The sequence below is a fragment of the Ptychodera flava genome, chromosome 19 (assembly GCF_041260155.1).
Source record: "Ptychodera flava strain L36383 chromosome 19, AS_Pfla_20210202, whole genome shotgun sequence".
Taxonomy (NCBI): Eukaryota; Metazoa; Hemichordata; class Enteropneusta; family Ptychoderidae; genus Ptychodera; species Ptychodera flava.
Genome location: NC_091946.1, coordinates 32,374,449 through 32,397,982, shown reverse-complemented (window position 1 = coordinate 32,397,982; position 23,534 = coordinate 32,374,449). Strand labels below are relative to the sequence as shown.

The window sequence follows — 23,534 nt, the reverse complement described above, 5'->3', positions numbered from 1 at the left end:
GAAGCCACTGCAGTGAACTGCAATAAAACTGCTTACACTAATTAGTTTCAGCTGTAGCCGTGGCCACTTTGGTGTTGAACAAGGCTACTTGATAAAGACCAAAAAGTCTGCTTGTACAAAGGCAAAACTAGCTCTGTCTGAGGCTCGAGTTGTAAATGAGAGTTTACGATTGGCACCCTGTGTTCAAGATTAAGATACAATGTAACATTACCACGCACTGGTCCATGTACAAATCTTTCTTATTTCAACTTCCCAGACAAACTGTCTGCATGGGGCATACAATGTTGTCAACTTTGCCAGCTGGCTACAGCTGAAACTAATTAGTGTTAGCAGTTTTATTGCAGTTCACTGCAGTGGCTTCGCGCTCTATTACTGAAAATGGTTGTACCATATATTGAAGTTAATAGCATCCTTTTTTTAAAAAAATAAGTCGTTGCATTTAAAGACGCCTTTAAAAGCGATTCCCTAAAGTGTTCATTATTTAAGTTGTATTAAAATAGGGAAGAAACTTAAATATATTATCTACGAGCGTCAGTCCTCAATTCCATCCATATCTGCATCCACCCTTCGAGTCCTTCTTAAGATCCCTATCTTTTTTTCTCTCTCTCCGCTTCCCAGTCTCTCTCTATCTCTTTTATGTCTCCCTGAAAAATACATGTACCTAGCTCGACATCATTTCGGATTTTACAGGAAAAGAAAGATTTGAAACGAGTCGAAAAAAATGGATGTTGGATTTAACGACAGCTACACCGATGGGATTTCTAACGGTACCCACTCTGGGGGTGGCCATTACAGCTTTGGTGATACTTTTCAGAAGGTGGTCATAGTGATATCCGTGATCGGAATGTTCGACAATCTTATCGTCTGCTACGTGGTCTACCGGGTCCGTGCCTTGCGAACGATGACGAACGCTTTCGTCGTCAACCAGGCGGTGGTCGATTCACTGGCTTCGTTCCTGATCGCCGTCAATCACCTCATCGATCCGACGAGTTACCATGGCGTCGGCGGCCAGGTTCTGTGCCGCATCTGGAAATCTCGATATCTTCTCTGGTCTTGCTTCACAGCGTCTACTTACAGTCTGGTCGCCATGACCTTCGAGAGATACTTTGCGATCGTTTATCCCCTACGATACATCGCCAGTTTTACCGCCAGGAAGGTTTGGGCAATCATAGCTACAGTCTGGTGTTCCGCCTTCATCGTCTCTACATACCCGTTCTTCATAAGAGATGTATCACCTAGCGGCATATGCTATCGAATACAACTCCCAAAGGGACCAAGTACAGCGCTGTCCACTTTCGTCTTTTTAACTCAGTATTTCTTACCGCTGTCGTTCATGCTGTTTGCATATATACACATAGCATTGATTCTAGGTGATGATAAGAAACAAATTCTTGCCCCAGCTTCCGCCTCAAGACCAACAGACGCCAATGCTTCTGTGCCAAGACCTTCAAACGCCAACACTGCCGCACAACAGAGCAGTCCAGTAAACAACATGCAGGCCGCTTCCTTCAAGAAGGCCAGAAGAAATGTCTTCAAGACCCTGTGTCTTGTTTTCTTCGCCTTTGTCATCTGCTGGACTCCCAACCAAGTGTATTTTATGTTCTATGTTCTGGATTTCTTCGGTAAATTCAGTTGGAAAGCTCACGAAATTACGGTCGTGATGGGTTACTGTAACTCCTGTGTAAACCCTATAATCTATGCGTTGAAGTATCGAAGTTTCCGTGCCGGCTTAAAACGTGCCCTCTGCAGCAATAACAGTGTTGGGGACTTATCTCATGGCATGCCGTAAACTCGATCGCGACAACTTCGAGACCATTGGCCGAATGTTAGTTTTATCTTAGAATCATTATTGTTTTAAAAGCACAGATTTAATTAATGATAAGGTTATGCGATTTACCTAACTAAAATTCGTATTTTTAAAAAATCCTCTACAATTTTATGAAATAAGTATCTTATAACAATACAACAACAAGAAACTTTATTTCAACTCAATAGCCTTGATTGGTATACGCCTCTTTTCATAAGGGTCCAGCACAAAAAAATTATACAAAGAAGACAATGTACAGGGATAACAACAACATTACAACACAGACAGGTTTCATGTTAAAGTGTATAAAAAGCTTTGTCGATAAAATTTGTAACAAGCCTGCTTAAAAACTCTAACGCTTGCACAGCTTCATATTGCTGTAGGCAAATCTTTGTACAGGTAATTACTCGAAAAGACTGCTTTAATAATTCGGTTCTAGCAAATGGAACTTGTAGAGCTTTATTACAAACAGATATTAAAGATCTTGTGGATCTTACTTTGTTATCATATCCCGGATGTATGGAGGAGACAGGCCACACTGTGAAATAGCCTCGTGAACAGACACTACCAGATTGTACTTATAGCGTTAGGATAGCGGATACCATTGTAGAAGTGTAAACATTTCAATGGATGAGGTACCGATGTCACGATTCAAAATCAGTCGCATTGTCTGCTTTAAAAGACAGTTCAAGCGATCCGTACCGGAAATTGACAAATGCGGTGCCGAAGCGCGAGCGAATGTGAGGGCTTGAAGTGAGGGCCCTCACAGCAACGATGGTTAGGGTTGGTACATTATTAGTGCTGGTCAGCATTTATTTCATCACCTTGATTGAATGAAAACTTACGATCAACGTGATACCGCGATACGATCTCCATGGAGGTACAGTGCTGTGTATGACCGAACGGTAGCTGAGGCGGCGGTGACACTCTCAGAGAGCATGGGCATCCATGCTCGTTCCACAAAATTTCAAGATACCCCTAATCTGGGATTTTTCAACAAAAAACCCCCCTTATTTTGAGAAATATGGGAGAAAATACGACTCAAAATACCCCCTTACTTACAAAATCCAGGAGAGGGAGACGTAATATTTGAGTCAGGTCAATGCTGAATTATAATATTGTTTTCACATATATTAACACATCAGAGTCTGAAAGAAACTGCTGACTTTGGAACAGGAGTGTCAAACTATATAAAATTTAAACATATTTTAAAGTGGTGTTTACATTCTAAGAGTCATACATCAGTACACTTTTCTGACTCGTTTTGACTTCGCGACACTCATAGGCTTTTGGTTGATGACAAATCTGCCATCATCAGTAGCCACTGGTGCATTTGACTGACATCTGCTTGTAGCTGGTTTTTGCCTTTTCTTCTTTTTTGCGTTGATTTCCTTCAGGAAGTCCTCTAAAATCTGTTCATCTCTCTGAAGAGTAATAATACAAATTATAATTTTAACAGTTACAATGTCACATAAAATATAAAAATTAAAAAAAAAATATTTACCAATAATGGGCTAGATCCAATAACTAGAACATCACGTTGCCAATGTTGGCAAGGATGAGTAATATAAACCAGTGATAAGTCTGAAATATAAGACAACAATGATAGCAAATTGAAACAAACATCAAATCTTCATGCATATTAGTATTTATTTTAAATTCCACATAATGGCCTGAGTTTCCACATACGGATACACTTTCCCATTTTTGCATTTGATCGTAGAATTCAAACTTTCAACAGGCAATACATACTGATCATATGTAAAAGAATCATCTGTCAATTTGTTTTTATAAACCTCGTACAAATGTTCGATAGAACTAATTAAAATAGGGAAAACTGGCCATGTTGCATTTAGACAACCTAAAGTGTTAGTGACTACAATTTGAGTAGAGTCTAGGTATTTACTAAAAAAGTGTTGTGAACAGCACAATTTACGTATATTGTATGGCCTACAGCGCCCTCACCGAGCGTCTTGAGTGCAGGAATTCAGGCAGGCCAAACCTGATGGTAGTCTGCGAAAAAGAAGAATGTAGCATATCTTGAAAAAAACACCAAAAGAGCTATTGCCTCCAATACCTTAATTCAGTGCTTAGCGGCAACGGGTTTATTTGTGAGTTGGCGCACTCAACGTTTTGAGACAAAGGGGCTCTAAGAAAAAGTAAAACACAAAGCACGTTTGAGAAAAAACAAAACAAACACGATTGGAACTAATTTGAGATAATTGGATCTTCATATTTTTCAAATTTCTCAAAAATGTTAGGTGCATGTCCTATAGCTTAATGTTGCAATATTATAAATTACTCATAAAATCAAGTGTATAATATAAAAAGAAAAGCAGATAAGCTTACATTTGCAGATTAAACAGACATTACTTCACTATCCAACTATCCCAAATTAGTTCCAATAGTGTTAACATTTTATTGTCAATGAGGAGTCTCGGTTCCTTCGAAATGCAGCGAATAAATGTTGACTTGACAGAGGTTTTTAACTTTTATTATGGCTTACAAAAACTAAACATGACAGGTCCAGACCGATCGATCGGTTGCTAGACAGACAGACAGACAGCCAGACAGACAGAGACAGTTAAACCTAAGTTATGTACTTGGTTTTACCCAATTCTTCAAAAACAATTTATGTTTCCAGTAAAATGCCTCCGAAAACTAGGGTTGGTAGGACGAAGGAATTTTTTTCTTTTTCGTTTTCTTTTTGTTGGTTGAGACTCATAAAGTACGGGAAAATTTAGAGAATTTACTAAGATTATTTGAAAATGCTTAAAAGAAAGTCTAGGGTCGGCCGACTTTTCTAGGGTAGGTCGGGTTACTAGAAACACACATGTTTCCTTGTTTTGCCTTAACTTCTTTGACTCGATTATCGCCGTTGGTTAAATGAGTCATAACTGGTTTCCTATAGATTTTTAAAGTACAAACGAGAGCTAAAGCATATTGATTAAATTATTCTGGAAAGCTGCCAAGCAAGCCTAGAACTGTTTGCCCCATTTCCGTACTCGTGCACTCAACATATAAAGTACATGTACACATAATAGATACATACTGCTATGACCCTTCGTTACTCTCGGTTTTATTAAACTGGCTAAAAGCTGGTCAAAACAGAAGACACGGTCTCTAAGTACTCAGCAAGGTAAAGTCATCTTTTTAACTACGGAGAGCAGTGATAAAAATTAGTCTATTAACAAAAAGTGACAATAAACCTTAATCTAAATTTGACCAGGTGACTGATTAAATCTAATATGATGGCAAACTCAAGTGTTCAGTGTCCGACAAGAGCACTCTTTTTTGCTTGGATACCGTTGACGTCAACGTGCGACAGTCCACGAATGATAGACACCAACATCCAGGTCCTACCCTTGGATATACCATTGCTACATACATACATACATACATACATACATACATACATACATACATACATACATACATACATACATACATACATACATACATACATACATACATACATACATACATACATACATACATATTGATTTTCAATACAATTTTTCTGGGAGAAAATGCCAAGAGAGTTTGACCGGTTGACCTCGCTGTTAATTTTATGCAGGAAATTACAATAACAATGCTTGGTCGAATGACGCAGTGCCTTTAGGGTGGGATCACCAGTGGTATATGGGGAGGAGTACCTTCCCGATGGTGATAAGTTGTGCAGATTACCGTCGCCTAGGTGACTGGCGTATACACGTGCCAAAAGACACCTATGGTTGATTTCCTGTTGACCAGTCCACCGTCCCTCCACCCACGTGACCAGTCGGATGGCAGAGTTGCAAATACCTGGACTGAACCATTTGGTTTTTTGTGGGTGTCGGTGGTACTTTGACAATATAAGTAAAGATGCACATATTGAGTTTATTGTCTTGTTTATGAGCGGCCAGTATTTCCAACAGCATAAATTATGTGCATTTGCCCTTTAAGGAATAAATAATTTTCGAATAAAACATCGCGAATGTAACTACATTCCTTAAGCTCGACGTACACTTAGTGCCCCAAAGAACCATGAAATCGCCCGACTTTCGATTGAATAGATGAGTTTTGCCAAACCGCGTATACAGAAAAGTGGCAGATGACTTTATTTTTAGAATCATAGACAGTATAGCGAGATGTAAAAAATGTGAAACAGGCTCCCCACCTAACTATCCTAAATGTTTTTGTGTCGAGTTTGTGTTTGATTCGTTTCGAAAATGTGTTCCTACATTCTTATCCGATTGTTTGTGTTAGTGAAATGTTTGTTTCGCTTTGGATATTTGTAGAGAAGTTTGGATTAGTGTGTACGGTAATGTTTTGTTTGTGTGGGGAAAGCTTATGGCGAGACGCAGCCGGACCTATGTTGTTACAAAAGTTGATAGAGTCGCCCTTTGACGCTTGCGTTTCGAAACCCGAGTGTGGTTTCTCATCAGTCGCAGTGTAGATTCTTTCCTTAGTTTGTGTTTGTGAAAATTTATTTTAATGCATTTTAGTGGTCTTGCTTTCCGATTAGCGAGGCAAGTATATTAATTGTTTGGTCACGTTGTGAGTCCGTTTGGTGGTTCGGTTTGTTTGTTCTATATTTCTTTACTTCGGTAAATTTTGTTTTGACTGGTGTGTCTTTAGATTTTTGCGGAGGTTTGTGAATTTTTAGGCAATAAGTACCACTGCGGGGGACGGATTTTATGTTTATTGGATCAAGATACTTACAAGTATCCTGGTTGATGTGCTTGTTCTCGTACATTTTAATTAATAGTTCGTTTACTTTGTTTACTGTTTGTTCTGACTTGTTGTGTATAATACTGAGTGTTACGTAATTGCCTTTCGCATTCGAGTACGTAATCGTTTGTGTTGACAATAACGAAAACCGACCCTTGTCGAAGGGTTATTTTCCCAAATTTGTCCAATGTTTGCAAGCTGGTTTATCGCGATTCTTTGGCACGCGACATGTTTTGTTTCCTTGTTTGAAAGGGTATCTCTAGAAGTGCGAGTTTAGAAGCTTCAGATAGCTTTCAAGTTTTTGTTTTTTTGTTGTTCATGGAGTCCAATTTGACTTTTCTTTGAATTGGTGTTGTTGCGATTGTTTGTGTCTCACGATGTAGCGTAGTCACATTATACGACTTTATTTGTTGAAATCCTGAGGTGGTTTTATTCGGTTTGGTTTTGTTGGTGTCCGAATGAATTTTAAGGCTTTTGCCTAGTACTATTTTTCGGAGTTTCATAGTTTGAGCGATGATAGGTTGTTGTTGAATTTCATATTGTTGTCGGCTTTTCTTTGGAAATAGCTGATTTATTTCCACGGCCATGTTTTCTGTTACGTTACTGTGATTGTTTATGTTGTATTTAATGTTGTGTTTCAGTTGTTTGATATGTGTACGATTTTTGTTATTTCTTTTAAGTGTTTGTGTGTTCTATGTCATTTTATCGTATTTTTTGGTAGTTCCCTTTTTGGAGTATTTGGTGGCCCTGAAAAGGGCCGCTTGGTATGGGTTTTTGTTAGCGCTTGGCGCGTTTGTTTTGGCGATGAGCCTAGCTTTTTTATGCTTCTTTTCGCCGATTCGATGTGCTTGGTGAGTAGGTGTTTGCCGCCTTCTTGTCACTGTGTGTGCGTACATGGACAGTCTGCATAGCCCTTGAATGTGGTCTCGATTTTGATCAAACTTAAAATTTAGGAGCATATATCAAAACTGATAAATGATTTATGTGATTACTGTAGCTATAGATAGGCTACATTCAGGACGGGCAGCGACGGGCAGTAATTAGTAGGCAAACAGGTGGTTTTCACCGTGGGCAGAACTCGGTGCAATGATACTGAACATTAATAGTAAGCCTGTCACCTTGAAGGTAATGCTGTAGGTGAAACACCGTGGGTGGAGGGACGGTGGGTGAAACAAGGACTTCAAACACACGATGGTACAAACAACACCACAAGTGAAACGTACACATAGAAATACACGCGTTCCTACGTTGTGCCCACCCGGGCCACGCGATTAAAATATGACTGATACTGCTGGATAGTGTTAATTGGGTCGGTAAACAGTCAATTAACAGTTTAATTGACTACCTGGGTGATTGGCAGGTCGTGTCCAACGACGCATATGCAAAGCAGGCCAAAAGACAAAAGCCCCCAAAGTTATTGACAGCTGGCCAGGGGTCACCATGAATACGTAATGAAGCTTCACTACGCAGAAACTGCGTAGTCAAGCCCTTCTTAACCGGTCAAACTCTCTTGGCATTTTCCGGCATGTCTGGCAGAGAATGTATGGTATAGACGGAGAAAAACCGAGTGAGCCAATGGCGAGAGGAGAGAATTGGAGATATCCTCTGTCGTCCGATAACTTTGAAAAATGTAAACCACACTGTGTGAAAACAAAATTTGATGCCCTTTGGTGTAATCTTTGACAGCCAGTAATTTGAAAATGTGTTACATTTTCAAAGGCAAAGACAAAAAAGGAGAGTAATTACAGGGAGGAATGGTGTCACAGGGGGTCTCCCCTTTGTATGGCAAATTTCAAATATTTTGATGACTCTAGGCGCAATCTCAAAAAAGACCACTGCTGAAATATGTTCTATTTTCACGCTCATAGAAAGAACCTGAATATTTCTGGGCCAGGGTACGAGAGGGTTGCCCCCTCACATACGGGAGGGTGAGTGTCAGAGGGGTATCCTCTTTCGTATGGCAATGTTTTGATGCCTCAAGGTACAATCTTAAAAATACAACTGCTGAAACTGTGTTCTATTTTCACAGAATTAAGCTTAAACATTTCTAGACTCTCCACAGTCGCTGTGCCTTGTTTTGTGCGCGCCCACGATGGGCCTGCATTCGAAGGCTACGCTGTGCAGCTGTGAGCACGCGCTGCCAGACACAGCGACTGTCGGTTCTTGCAAGGATATGAATATTCATAAGGGCAGTGACGTCTAAAGAAACACCTATCTAACGGGGTGGAGAGAATATATTCTAGAAACTGGTAGACCTATATACGCGGTATGTTTTTATTTTTCATTTTACATTTTATTTGGCTATGGTACTTGTCATTTGTTTTTGATTGACGGATGCGTAGAGTTCTGTAAAGTACCCGGATCAGGCAGAAATCCGACCGGTCGCTTGCAAGAACGTCCAGACCCTGGGATTCGCGTCGCGTCTCTGAAGGGCGCGCGCGTGTTCAACAGGGAAGAACGCGAATCGCAGGGTCTCTGCCAGACTAAAACATTTCCTGAAGAAGGGTACGAGAGGGTTGCCCCCTAAGTATGGGTGATACAAAGTTTTGATGCCCCTAGGTGTAATCTGAGAACAAGTGCTGAACCAACAAATACTTTGTACTCTGAAAGAAAAAGACAAAAACCGGAATACTTCAATTTTGATGCCCGAAGTGAGATCGATCTGACTGTGATACAATATATCTGCTACTTTGGAGGCAACAGAAACAAGAATATTGACCGATATCTTCAAAAAAATTACTGTTTGTAGAATGAATTATGATTGATACTAACAGAAAAAAACAACGACGGAGACTATGAATGAAAATTACTGTTTTCTAATCCTGTCTTTCTATTTTGACGTTGAATTCGTTTGAATACAATGGATAAGCTCGGGAATACAGAATATTGTAACAGTTGCAGCTCGTAATTGTTGTCATGCCTTTCCATAGAGGTATTAAAGGGAGGTTGTCGTCGGAACTGCGCGTGTGCGACTTTCTTGCTTGCAAACAATGTATTTCATGCATGATATCTAGATGCATCAAGTCAACATAGCTGCAACATTTAAAGTTTACGATATTCATTGTTAACAAACATGTTTTAACTTTCATCAATCGCCAACGTACCCTAGATACAGTGTTTACATCGGTCGTAGGGGTCCCCGGCAACTTTTGAGCAGAGTTCCGACGACAGCCTCCCTTTAGTGCAAGTTTCCTTGTTCATTTAATACAACAATACATGTACATTATTATATCAACATTTGTATTCTAGCTTTTACGAGTTGTTTTTCTCCTCAGTTTTAGTATCCAAAAAGGAGAAAGCAGAAATAGAATTTTGCGACCGTATGCGTCGTCGAATGGAAATTCAGCGACTCGAAGAATCTCGGTGAACACAAAAAAGAACCAAAGAGTTTGTAACGGCGATTATCGCTTTAGTTCCGATTTTTTTTCTGCGGGAGTTTTGCTTGTCGTTCCCAATGCATGTAAATGTATTGGAGTACTCTTTGAGCCCACGGGTTTATTTTTTATCCAAAGCCCACATTTAGCAACGAATTTACTGTTTATCCAAAGCTTACACATAAAATACCCTATAGGCAGTTATCTTGTCGCGTTAAATTTTTACAGGTGACGCACATCCCTTGTAAAATGCACTTTTCATCCTTCTATCATATTTAAATGCCACATGCCTGCAGCGTCTTCGTGACAACAGGATGTTTCGGCGGGTTTTTCTTGCCTGTTCCTCTTTCAATGGTTGACATCACATGTAAGTACCACGAGATAATCGCTAAAGCCTCGGTGAGTTTAAATTAGCAACGAAATAACAAAGTGCACGGGTCACGTTTTGAGAAAACAAAGGTACGTGCATGTTGAATCATGGCGAACAATTGGAAAGTGCAAAGTTTGAAAGGGTTGTGTTGACGAATTCTGAGCATCTACTCATAACTCGGTGAAACGTCGAATGGAACCACTGCAAAAGGGCTATGTGACCATATCGAATTGTATGGCACCTCAAAGTGAGGTACAAACATATGACTTTATAATGTTTGTTCATCAGTCCAATTAGACATAAATCAATACGGCAGTGTCTTGGATGGAAGTGATCACTCCTTAGTAATTTTCTTAAATCATAAGTACGATCGGAAATTGATACATTGAAGGATGTGTAATTGACAACTCCGAAACTGACAAACAAATGCCTTGACGGTCATAATACCTTTCAATAGAAAAAAAAGCAAGAAGCTGAGAGTGCGTTTCGAAGTATAAATTTACTGCAAGAACAGAGAGTTGGTCACATTCACTAGAAGTATTGGTGGAAGAGATGAATAAAAGGCACTTCAGCATGATGAAGGCCCTGTCTTTAGCCCCACCACGTGACTTCTGAACATTGACACCTGAAAAAACTTCGATATATAGTTCTGAATACTAATGAATGCCCATAATTGTTGAGAAAAATATTTGTTTGCTTGTAAAATCATTTCGACAACACCAACATGTTCAAGTTAAAGAGTTGTTGAGTGTGCTCACCAGCGTCACGTGCTTGCTGGTGCCATATGACCAAAGGCTACGATAACTTTGGATATGCTCACGGTGACTCCGAGGTGCACACTCAGCAACATTGTTATAAAACGTGTTCAAACCTGTTTTCTTGGAGGATGGAGGACGGGCAGTTTCCCTCTTGTTTGCATTAGCAGCTAAGGAGAGTTCTGGAGAATGGGGCGGGTAAATTTATTCCTTTGTCCAGAGCGCAATTTTGAAGGTAGTCTTAGTCAGCCTGTTTGCAGCGTATGCCGAGGGCAAGATCGCGAGGGTAGCAAAGGGTAGTTTGGTTGGAAGAGGGTAAGCGAAGAGTTTTCCTGGTAAAGAGTTTAGAAAGGGGTCTCCTTGGGGCGGGAGGGGAAAATTAAATGTTCAGAGCACTTGTGAACGGCTTCAACTTTCTCTCTAAACTTCTAATTTCATTAAGCATTCCTTTCAATTGTAAATTTTCACGAAAAACTCATTTTCTATCAGTTTTCGAACTCGGACGGTTGACTACCTCTCAGCATCAGTAAAAATCGACCCTGCATAGATTAGCACTTGCCAACATTCCCTAACATTGTTATTAAAGGGAGGCAGTTGACATGCCGGAAATGCGCTAAAAGGTCGCTAGGGACCCCTACGACCGATGTAAATACGGCGATTGATGGAAGTTAAAACATGTTTGTCATAATGCACATCGTAAATTTTAAATGTTGCAGCTATTTTGACATCATGCATCTATATATAGTGCGTGAAATACATTGTTCGTTCAAAGAAAGTCGCACATGCGCAGTTCCGACGATCAACTCCCTTTAACATGAGTCAGTAGTGTCTGTGATGAATATATGGCTATTGGAAAATGAACAGGTATCACATCGCTTATCAACAATTGACTATCACAAACTTAGGAAAGTGTGCATAACAAGGGTGCCACAATTTCATACGTAGACAAGATTTTTTGAAAGCACACGATTGGTGTTTGTAGATAATGCCCGTCATATGATCATGGCATGAAGGAAAACATATCACATCAAGTAATGTTTTGCATACGAGAATTAAGGCTTTCAAAAGAACTTGTTCGACGAGTTTTACCCGAAATACGATATTGGTACATCCAGACTTATGTCATGATTGGCTTGCTCTATATAGAGGGATTCGCCAGAGGTGCAAGGTTAGGTCAACCGTTCACCATAATGAGGCAGGCCATGCTTTGCTGTTTCAATTCTTCATTAATCGGGGGATGTCGACAAATTGATGCCGATGCCCGACAGTTTCGCAACGAAACATCTTCAAGAAAGCACGTAACAATCTCAGTTGTTTGATTTGATAAAAGATAGAATGCGCCGCGGGGACGGTTATTCGGACTCTCAAATCTGTTCAATTTTTTTCTGATCCACCACTGGTGGAGAGTAAAAGTCACTTATAAGCTTGAACTAAAGCTTGGACTTCAAAGCAAGTTTATTTATTTGAATTTCAAGAGAAAAATACGGGAAAATTCGGCCGATTTAGAAACCTTCTCCGCTCTGGCGGACTCTCTTTTTTAAGTCGGGGTGCCCAAAACGCCCCCACACGGACGAGTACTCGGCCCTGTTTCCTTGAGAAGACAGCATTTTCCGAAGCTATCTGCGATGCCGATGCCCGACAGTTTTGCATCTAAATGTCATCTAGAAAACATGTAATACTATCAATTTTTTATTGGATTAAGGTAGAATGCGTCCCGGGCACATTTACTCAGACTCCCAAATCTTTTTAATTCTTTTCTGATCTACCATTCCACTTCTGGATGTTCATTTTAAAGTCCTTGATGTATACTAACCTTTCACCGTCTTTGTTTTTTTGGCAAATCGAAAATTTCATTTTTTTCTCCATAGAGTTAACTCAGAGTTGGCGGCCAGTTTGTATTTAAAATATAGGTAAATCTTGAGTAATTTTTCTCTCTGGTACAAAAATTTGCAAGGTGGCCCCCAATTTTTATTAGTGATTTTGAAATAGAATGGCTTGAAAAAAGTCTGAGAAAAAGTTGAAGTCTTTCATTGAGGCGTATTCCTGCCTCTGGAAGCTTTTCAACCAATGATTGACCTGCTGGGCGGCTGTATGTTGAGAAAAGGTCAATTACATGCTTGACTTAAATCTTGAACTTCAAAGCGAATTTATTTATTTGAATTACAAGGAAAAATCGAAAAATTCCGCCAATTTTTTGGACCGGGCGCCAAAAACGCCCCACACGGCCGGCCGAGTACTCAACTCGCGGCTTTCTGAAGCTCTCTCCTCACCTGAATTTACACATGCCAGGAGTAAAAAAATGTTATGGTCATGTATCTTTCACATCTTAATCTAAAGTTAAACAAGCATGACTGCATGTAGGAAAAATCAGAATCGGGTATTACTTTCCTTACGGACTATCTTCATACGTGGGTAACCAAAGCATTCCACTTGACAGTTAAATAATCTCCACCAAGTTTCAACTGACATTATAAACAAGGTTAGTCATCGCCAAAAAAACCCCAGAAAACAAGCAAAACAAACAAAAAATAAACAAACGAACAATTATCTGCATTTGGAGTTGACATGGGGTCGCTTAGGGTCTTTGACCAGACAAGTTCACTGGAGTTAAAGAGTTCAAGCAGGTAGTTATACAGTACGTATAACCCTCCCCCCGATGTACACAGGTCGACAGGATTGTCACATGTTGTTTGACGGACGTTGTTACTTGACGAGTGAGTTATTTATCAAATGATTTTATTTGTTTATCGGGTCATGTTGGCGCGCGGGGTGGGGGGGAGGATTAAATACCCGTAGGAAATTACAAAGCGCTCATTCAACTGTGACATTAAAGAAACGATGTAGTTGTTTTTGAAGCTTTACGTAACTTTCATTCTTTTTAAAATATACGTGGAAGTAAAAAGTAGTGATACTTCGCATCAAAATCAATCATCCTTGCAAAGTACGCTACGGATTTCCAGTATGTTAAGGAGTACGTATAAGCGGCAGCTTTGCAGCTAGTTAGGGGAGCCGTGGCTCTTTGGCGCTAGTAGGTCTTCGGGTTTTTTTTCAATTATTGTTTCTTTGTTCTGTCTGTTAGCTGTCTCAGTGTATGTTATTATGGTTCAGATATTAAAACCCTTAAAGTTGCACAATGCTTTTCTCCAATAATACGAGAAATGGGATAGAGATAGGACAAAATCTCTTGAACGTTGACCGTGTTGAATGTTGAGAAAAGCGAAAGTTGATTTTTTTCCGACAAAGTTATCACCGGATATAGAGCAGGCATTTCGAATTTCAAATATCGATTGTTCTTGATTATTTGTCTCTCTTGTATCATATATGCTCGGTGACTCTTTTTTCGCCTTTTCTTACAGTATGAATGAATGAATGAATCAATCAATCAATCAATGGATCAATGAAATAATCAATTAATGAATTAATGAATGATGTATAGTTTTGCTGAGCAAACGCTCAAACACTCTGTTTTGAGGCGGATAGAAAAGTTGGAGAGATCAGTCAAACGCGGATCTGCTAGACATGTGCACGATATTTTGTGACCAATAATCTCCTTCAAATACAAGCAGCTAAAACGAGTGAATGCTTTGCATCTTGCTAGATATAAGCCAGATTTCGATGGTGATAAATCTGTTAGAAATCGTTTTGACAGTGCCATGTTGATCTGCATTTTGCTAGTCAAAATTAGTCAACCCAATCACAGTTTTAAAATCACAATGGATTTCATTGCAGATAGGTAGTGCTTCAAGGTAGTATGAGCTCTAAAACAGAAAGACGTAAGCTTTTTGCTCAAACTTCAAGTTCTTTGTGGAAACTTTAAACGATTGTCTTCTTAAATCAAAAGTTGAAAACCAGAGATCATCGTGCAAATGTTTGACTAGAGAAACAAACTACTCGACATCTTACCGTCATTTGAAATTTAAAATGGCTGCCATCATTGTGGTAACACCATAGGGAAAAATTATAAGCTTCGTTTTCACAAAAATACAAAAAAAGGCAGAAACTCCATTCACTCCACGATGAGCTTACACCAGCAGACGACAAGAAAATTTACTGCAAAACAGTATATGTAACAAGTATATGTCTCATGAGCACATCCAACCTTAAAGACGGAGAAATGATGCACAAAGTCTTCCTCGAATCCGATTACTGACAAAAAATATAATTCACTAAAAGAGAGGACATTTTCTTTGGTATGATGATTAATGAGAAGGACGGTCGTCAGTTTGTCGGTATTGCCATCGGAGACAGTGCTCGCAATTCCGAAACATAATAGTGCTCACGACTATTATAATCTAATTGTAGATATTATATCGTGAAACCGAAAGAAAATGCGCTAAAAGTGTTCTCAAAATGCATATCAATGTTTTAAAACGCAAGACAATAGAATGGTAATAATATTTTCGTATGCGCATTCTGCAGTTTCGAAATGTCCTTCTAAACGTTTGTGTAATGTCAAATTTATAGTTATAAACCGATCGGTGCGGGTCTAAAATTATACTCTTTCTCGTTTAATCCCAAGAGTCGGAAGGTGATATCCTGCTGACGTCATTAGGATTGACCGTATGAGGTGCAAAGCAACCGTTGTTATATCACTGAACATATGATAAGACGCTACGGCCCAAAGGACAACGTGTTACATTACAGGCTGTACAGGAAATCATGCCGGGCCGTAGGAAAAAATAGAGGAATAAATAATTCTTCAGTATTGTTGAACGAAAAGCGGGTATATAAGCGTCTCCACTCGTAGACGGAGAGTGCCAGATTATCCTCGGAAGGTCGGAACTTAAGAAAGACGTTGAAACCACCTCGAATACATATCAGTGAGAATAAGATCACGTCCTGAGTTGCTCTGCACGACAATACCCAAGTTACCGTATACGGTACGTTGACTCTCTCTCTCTCTCTCTCTCTCTCTCTCTCTCTCTCTCTCTCTCTCTCTCTCTCTCTCTCGTATGTTGAAAATCGCTATTCGCAAACCATTCGTCAAAATTTATTCATTTTCCTAAATCGTTTATGGATAACATACAAATACGTGTCTATGCGTCCGTTGCCAAACGATCTCAGTCGTACGACATGTTCTATATATGACGATGACGAATGATGACGAATCGTGATTCCATTAAATTCTGAACACTACAACATGCAAAAATTATGACTATGGCATAAAGATCACCATCATCATTTTTTGCTTTCTTTTCTCGATTTCTTGACCAATAATTTATGATTGTTTTGCAATCCATGAGAGGTTAACCAAATCCATTAGAAGCTCGCAGTCACTGAGACATTCAAAAATAGAAGTAGAAGAACTAAGTATATGTCAAGGAAGTGGAATGATGCTATTTTATATGTTATTTTCGAACTATTTCAACATAAAGTTTTTGAGTCGAATTTCTAGATTCTCAATATTTCACACCAATTTTGATCCTCCCAACACGTGGGAATATTAGACTTTAGAAAGCACACAGATATAAACTATGCTCACTTTCACAAACCAGCAAGAGAAGTTTTGCTTTTACACTTACGGTGGTTTTATAAATGGTGATTTGAAGTTTGAGTTTTGTGTTCCCTGTAACGATAAGCATTGACAAGGAAAAGAATTTGAAGAATTTTAACATTCCTATAAACTCTTCGCTACAAAAGTCAAATAGCAGTCAGCAAATGATTTTTGACGTTCACATTTTTTGCAGTTGTTTAACGTCAAAACGCAACATTCGCGCACTATACGTTGCCATAGTTAACAAATGAAATGTGACATTTCAATATGATTTCGTGAGCAGAACAAGAAACAATTGTTTAACAGAAAGAACAACAATAGTGAAAACACAAAACAGCTTCTAGAACTATGTTTCAAATAATAACTTCAACTTTTATTGTATTCTTAGGAAATGGCTAATTCATCAAGCGCTTGTCAAGACTACATCATGAACGGAAGCCTGGCGTGTAACGACACCGATTTAGGCGAAACCAGTAAAAGTGTCAGCTGGGTTATGGGATATAGCGACAGCTATAAAATCGCCATTGTAGTCATTGGTGCGATCGGAATCATCGATAATTTGTTTGTTGGCTTTGTAATCGCCCGCGTGCCCGCTCTTCAGACCCGGACGAACATCTTTGTGGTCAACCAGGCAGCGGTAGACTTCTTCTCGTCAGTTTTGATCATCTCGATTCACAGAATTCCGGGAAAGACCTACTACTCCCAGTCGTCCGTCTTCGATCAGTTCGTTTGTCGCTTTTGGGCGTCACGTTATCTGATGTGGAGTTCGCTTCTGGCGTCAACCTACAGTCTTGTAGTGCTGACCTTTGAGAGATACCTGGCTATAGTTTATCCTCTGAAGTACGTAGCGAACTTCACGCTGCGCAGAGCGAAAGCGCTGATAATGGTTTCTTGGGTTCTTGCATTCGCGTGGCAAACCTACGCCATACTACGAACCCGTGTGATTGACGGGCAGTGCAAAAAGATCAGAATATCTACAGAAATCAGCCATTTCATCGGAATTTGCTCGTTTTCCATACAGTATTTCATCCCCCTCGCTGCCATGGCTTTCGCATATACACACATCGCCATCGTGCTGTGCCCGCCGAAGATGCTTCGTCCCGCATCGGCGGCACCTACTACCGTATCGGTTTCGACGGCTAGTTCGCAACGTACGGAAGGACTCGACGAACGAACAAAGAGCCTTCATCGAGCGCGTCGCAATGTATACAAAACACTGTGCCTCGTGTTTTTAGCGTTCGCCATTTGCTGGACGCCGAACCAGCTTTACTTTCTCCTCATCAACTTCGGAGTTTTTAGCTCAATCAACCAGCGTGTTCATGAGGCTACAGTTGCACTGGCTTACCTCAACTCTTGCATCAACCCCATCATCTATGCGCTGAAGTATAAACAATTCAGGGCCGGTATCATAAGAGCATTCAGCCGCACCAACGCAGTTAGCAGCATCACCTAGAGCACCTATTTCAATAATTGACACAAGACGGTTTGTAGGATATCTCACTATAACTTGTTAAGATGGAATTGTAAAATTTTACAACTTAAGGAAACGATTCGTGGCAGGAACTTTAACGACAGGAAGGAAGGCACGTCCATTCTATGTTGGTCTGGACTATAATTTTAAGGTACTGAGTATGTCTCTCGAAAGTGACAGACTGAAACTTTTGCTCAAATGTTCCTCCAAGGAAACTTTCAACCAGTCTGTTTTAAAATCGACAATAAAAATCAGGGGTCACCGTGTAAATTTTGATAGAAACACTTACAAGGGAAACAAAATACCATAAATATGAATTTGCCGATTTTGACAATTCAAAATGGCCGCCGTATACTGGTTTAAATAACTCTTTTGGAACACAAATTAAATTTCGATTTTCGCAAAAATTTTATCTAAAAAATAGAAATTTTATTTACTTCAAGAGCATAAAAATGAGCCCAAACAATTGGTAGATCAGAAATCTATTGTATAATTTTCAGATTTCGAATATCTGTCCCCAAGGCGCATTCCACCTTTAAGCAACCTACTGGCAGTTTACTGCAGCACTACATGTATCTCATGTTTAACAAATAATAGTAATATATTGTAGTATTTCAATTATCAACACATTAATATACTTTTTCGATTAGTCAAGAAATCGTTTGTATGTCATTTACTGGTACCCTTATCGAGCAATTATCCTGGAAAACTGCCTTTTTTGTTTTTTTTTTTGTTTTTCTTTTACAAGAGAGGCAAATACCCTCTCACTCTCTGACAATATTCATCACATTTACAATGATGTATCTTAAAATGGCTTCAAATTGTTAAAATATGGCACTGAAGACCAATAGACCTAATCTTGTCACATCCAGATTTCTACTATTTAGCCCTTGACATTCGCCAAGCACAGACATCATCTATTCCAGAGCTCAGACAACTGATAAGTCCGGCTTGGGTTGGCGGTAGGGTTAGAAATAGGGGTTAAGTAAGTCTCCTGTCGGTTAGGTCCAGCGAGAAATATCCCAAAACGTCATTAGCTAACCCGGGTCCTTGCCATGGTATCAGGGCGATTTCAAAAAAGGGAAAATTCATCAATACAACTTAGTTTGGGTTATGCTTATGGAAAGAGCTGACGAGCGTCCGTTTGGTAATCGTGTGTCTTATTTTATTTTCCTGTAGCAAGACGCATCAATAGATCCAAGATTTCCCCTGTAAGACTTACTTCGAGGTCCTACACAACTTTTACTATACTTATTTATCAGAACATTTTTCTGGTACTAGTATTTATACTAAACTGTCATGGCTTTGGCAGACGTTCTAAGTCTCACGACCGATGGAAAGCGTGCACCTTTTATCACGTTTATAGAACAGGTGATGGCTTGGTTGAATAGCATTCTCTTTGATCACTGTGTCCATCTTATAGCTACTAAAGAAGTAAATATTTATCAAAGGAAGCCAGTTTAGGGCAACCGACATCTCACGAAAACATATTGAAATTTTTTGAATGTTTAAACATTTATATAAAAATTTCTGTCAAGTAAAATAGTAGTAATAGGTATTTCAGTGAGTGATGTAAAACTTGGCAAAGACCTTGTTAAGACATTATGTATTCAATAATCTTATTATATAATATTTAATCATACATGGAACGTCTGTCTTATGATTCTGTTATTCTAGGGTGATTGATATGAACCAATGATTTCAAAATCTGAAGGACTGTTTTACATTATCACTGTGACCAACTACCTTAATTGTAAAAATAAAGATTTTAAACATACTGCCTGTTGCTGTTTCTTCTATGTTAAGCCCAAAAGATGTAGCTTATTCATGTTCATTGTACAGAATTGACCTGCGTTAAGAGTTTCACACCAAAAGTCGTTAGTGTCGACTAGTTATCCCGAGAAACGATCTATTTACGACAATTTGTCTCGGCAATCGGCTCATACCTCCGGCTGAGGGATATTGTTCGCTGTTTTCACCAACACAACAGCTATATCATCATCTAACATCTAAACCATTATACACCAAGCTAAGAGGAAACAAAAGTGTATTCTTTCTTATCCCAGTGTGCGTCGTTCGAGACTAGTCGCGTCAGCCATTTTCACTTTGATTCGTGGCTTTAAAAAATGAAATAAAAGAATGTCAATGTGACACAGCGCTACGGCACGGCAGAAAAAGTATATTTCTGGGATCATACGAACGCTATGTCCAGTTCTGTAATGTAGAGTTATTGTTGACATCTTGCTACACGTCAGAGATTGCCATTGCATCTAAACTGCAATTTTGTTATTTTTGTACGAGCTTCTGGTCTCAAACCACAAAAATAAAAAAATTAAGTTGATTTAATGAGATTTTATCTCGTTCTAGATCTAAAGTAGTTAGCGTCTCGAAATTGAAAGACCTAAACTTTTGCCAAAACATTTCTAAGGGAAACTTCAAACCACCCCTTTTAGAAACCGACAACAAAAATCAGGGGTCATTGTGCAAAATTTGGTACCACAGAAGCAACTTACCCAATATTTACTGACATTTGAAATTCAGAATGACAGCCACCCATGTGGTAACTCTATTGAGAAAAATAATTTTTTTTGAATTTCACATAAATAAGCCAGTACAAACTTTATTTACTTCCACGAGCTTCAAAGTGAGCCCCCAAAGTGGTAGACCAAAAATGTACTGTTACACTTTTATGGTCCTAGTATCTGTTCCCAAGGCGTACTCTACCTTAAGGGAAGCAAATCAAGTATACTGACAAAATGCTGATAATATTGTTTTTAAAATATATAAAAACTTGGTTCAAACCCATAAATTATTTTTGACGTGAAAGAAACTGCCGCTAGACTTTGTCCGATCTATACCGCAGTAAAAGAATGAACGTTACTGTGCTACGCATCTCTTTAAGAGAGGTGAAGGGTTAGAGTTCTTCGGGACCAGGGCAGATGGGTAGCGCAGACTCCTAATAAGGTGCGAATCAGACTAGGTGTAAAATATTTGCATAATTTGATACAAACGGACCTTTGTAGAGTTTTCGCATTCGGCCGGATAATCACTCCTACCAAATTGTTGGGGATTTTTGTCCCAATCGTGTAGTAACGGAAGGTTTTTAAGAAATACAGGCATATATGAGACAAATTTACATCGTTGTAGGTGAAGTACTTTACGTAACAATGAGTCAACCCGTAAAAATTAATATCACATGCGCTGCAAGGAATTGATTTTTTTCCTGCACGTGTTCACGTCATCTTTGAAAATTGCCCTAATGTATTTCTTTGTCATACCTTTATTTTTATCGATGAAACAAAAATGAGGCTATTCTGTTACCATTAGAGCAATTTTCGAGGGTTAGTCCAAAAATACAAATTATCGAAATTATAAGGCACTCGACAAATGAAAGGGAAGTTTGTTGTTTTGTAGAAAACAAGTAGGGAAACACTATTGTATAGGTACACAATGCTCCATTAACTGTGTGTAAATTTGCACGTGCGTTTTTGAGTAATTTGAATAATTATATGCATAAATTATGTAGTCGGGCGATGATTTATTGTCTACTCATAGAGGCTACTCCCATGAGGTCTGGTTAAGATCGGGTAACAGATCGGATGTCCCCATAAACAACCGAAGGGTAATTCGAAGGTACTCCTAACTTTTCGTTCTCCTTGAATCAGCGGGATTTCAGTGACACAGCTGTGTGCACGGAATTATCTCTTCGGATACGATTACAAGAATCCGACACCCATAAAAGCTTTGGTGAACATATCGCTGAATAGGCTGACGATGAGAGTTGACTACATAACGGACTTAATTTCCCTACCTTGATCGATATAATGGCTGGATAAGATCATTACTGGTCCCTATAACCATTTATGGCTTGATGATCCGCCTTATTTAAGTTGTGATCTCGTAATATGCCGCTTCAGCATTGTTAATAGCTGAAATCACGTTCTGCTGACGCAGTTCAATTTGCCCGAATTATATTATAATTGAGGTCGCCTTGTGCCGGTTCTATTCTCGATACTCTGAATTCTAAAGAGGACACGAAACTCAGTCCTTGAAATTATAGTAAAAACAGCGGTTGACGGACACGCATGTTTAGGCTACACTAATTTCTGGACAAACAATAACAGTAATGACTATACAACAAAGAAACAAAACTAAAGATGTATTCAAACGTCGCGGACATCATTCATTAGTTGCCATTTGTAAGCAGTCAATAGAATTATTAATCGTTAAGTCTGACCTTTTTTCATGGTATCTATTGAAACCCTGCATACAGGTTAGTTTTTGAAAATCTCAATCATATTCTTTAAAAGGTCAAATGATAAATTATGTGTCAATTATGAAATTATTGATATAGACTGTGACACGCCGGGATGGATGTCTTCATGCATGAGCATTAAGGAGGGTCCGAGGGTCACTTTTTGCCTGAAAACGTTATTGAAGGGTCAAATTTTCCCGAAAAACACCTACCCTCCCCTGCTAATTTCTTTCCAGTCCTTTAGGGACTTTGTTTATATGCAGTACCGAACCTCGCACGGTGACCCATGATTGTTTCTTGACTTTAAAAGAGAATGGTAAAGAGTCCCCTTGCTTCTTACTTATATATACAAAGTCGCAGATACTGAGTAAACAAATGTACAAAGGCTTGGTATAGGCTGCAAAAATCTACTCCATATTGATCTATCTATCTATCTATATCTATCTATCTATCTATCTATCTATCTATCTATCTATCTATCTATCTATCTATCTATCTATCTTAAAAGTATTTATCAGTTTATCTCTCTATATATTTAACAAAGTTATATATATATATATATATATATATATATATATATATATATATATATAATATGTGTGTGTGTGTGTGTGTGTGTGTGTGTGTTTTATATATGTTATGTGTGTGTGTGTTAATATGTGTGTGTTTGGGTGTAGCACAGTAGTTTTAGTAGAATAAGTCCTGTCTTGTCATTATAGGAAGTGTTCGATACCAAAGCTTATTTGTAACCGAATCGAGCCTCAGCAATACATTTCACGAAGCATTAAGCTTACTAGAGATGAAAGGTGGCACGTGTACACTGCCCTATGGCATTTTCACTGTCTCATATTCTTCAACCCATATTTTCGACTTTCTGTGTAAATGTCAGGAGCGTGTCTTCATTTTGTAATCTGCTTCTTATTTCATGCGCTTTCGTTCAAAAATAATTCGGCGACTTAATCTGCTCCGGCGCCCACACGTTAGCCTTCATACAATTGCTGTAACGATCACGCTCGCCTATCGTTTGTGAAGTAATTGGAGGTTCGGTGTTGAAAATGTGAAAGCTATACTCGGACGATATTGAATACTGACTTGATTATGAGGAGAGAAGGCCGGAATTCCTGGTAAATGGTGTCTTGACTATTTACAATGGCACTGCATTGAGTAGTAAAGCAATATGTCTTGACCCGGGAAGTTAAGCTGCTGGCAAGGGACTATCAGTTGTCATTATCTTTCGGTTGTTTGTAGGCACATAATCTCACTTTTCCGAACATCAAGACATGAAGGACATAAAA

General features: G+C 39.0%; 2 protein-coding genes across 2 annotated transcripts; both read left to right on the top strand.

Annotated features, from left to right (window-relative positions):
* The first annotated feature begins 721 nt into the window (after positions 1 to 721).
* Positions 722 to 1,789, top strand: LOC139118162 (octopamine receptor beta-2R-like). Its single transcript, XM_070681455.1, has one exon. It carries the CDS (start codon positions 722 to 724, stop codon positions 1,787 to 1,789), a length of 1,068 nt encoding a protein of 355 aa, XP_070537556.1.
* Positions 1,790 to 16,904: 15,115 nt separating this feature from the next.
* LOC139118161 (galanin receptor 2a-like) lies at positions 16,905 to 17,966 on the top strand. The gene has a single exon (XM_070681454.1). The coding sequence runs from the start codon at positions 16,905 to 16,907 to the stop codon at positions 17,964 to 17,966; it is 1,062 nt and encodes a 353-aa protein (XP_070537555.1).
* Positions 17,967 to 23,534: the final 5,568 nt, after the last annotated feature.

Bases quoted from the DNA above. Each gene is read 5' to 3' on its own strand.
- LOC139118162 (XM_070681455.1), top strand. From the start codon at position 722: ATGGATGTTGGATTTAACGACAGCTACACCGATGGGATTTCTAACGGT.
- LOC139118161 (XM_070681454.1), top strand. From the start codon at position 16,905: ATGGCTAATTCATCAAGCGCTTGTCAAGACTACATCATGAACGGAAGC.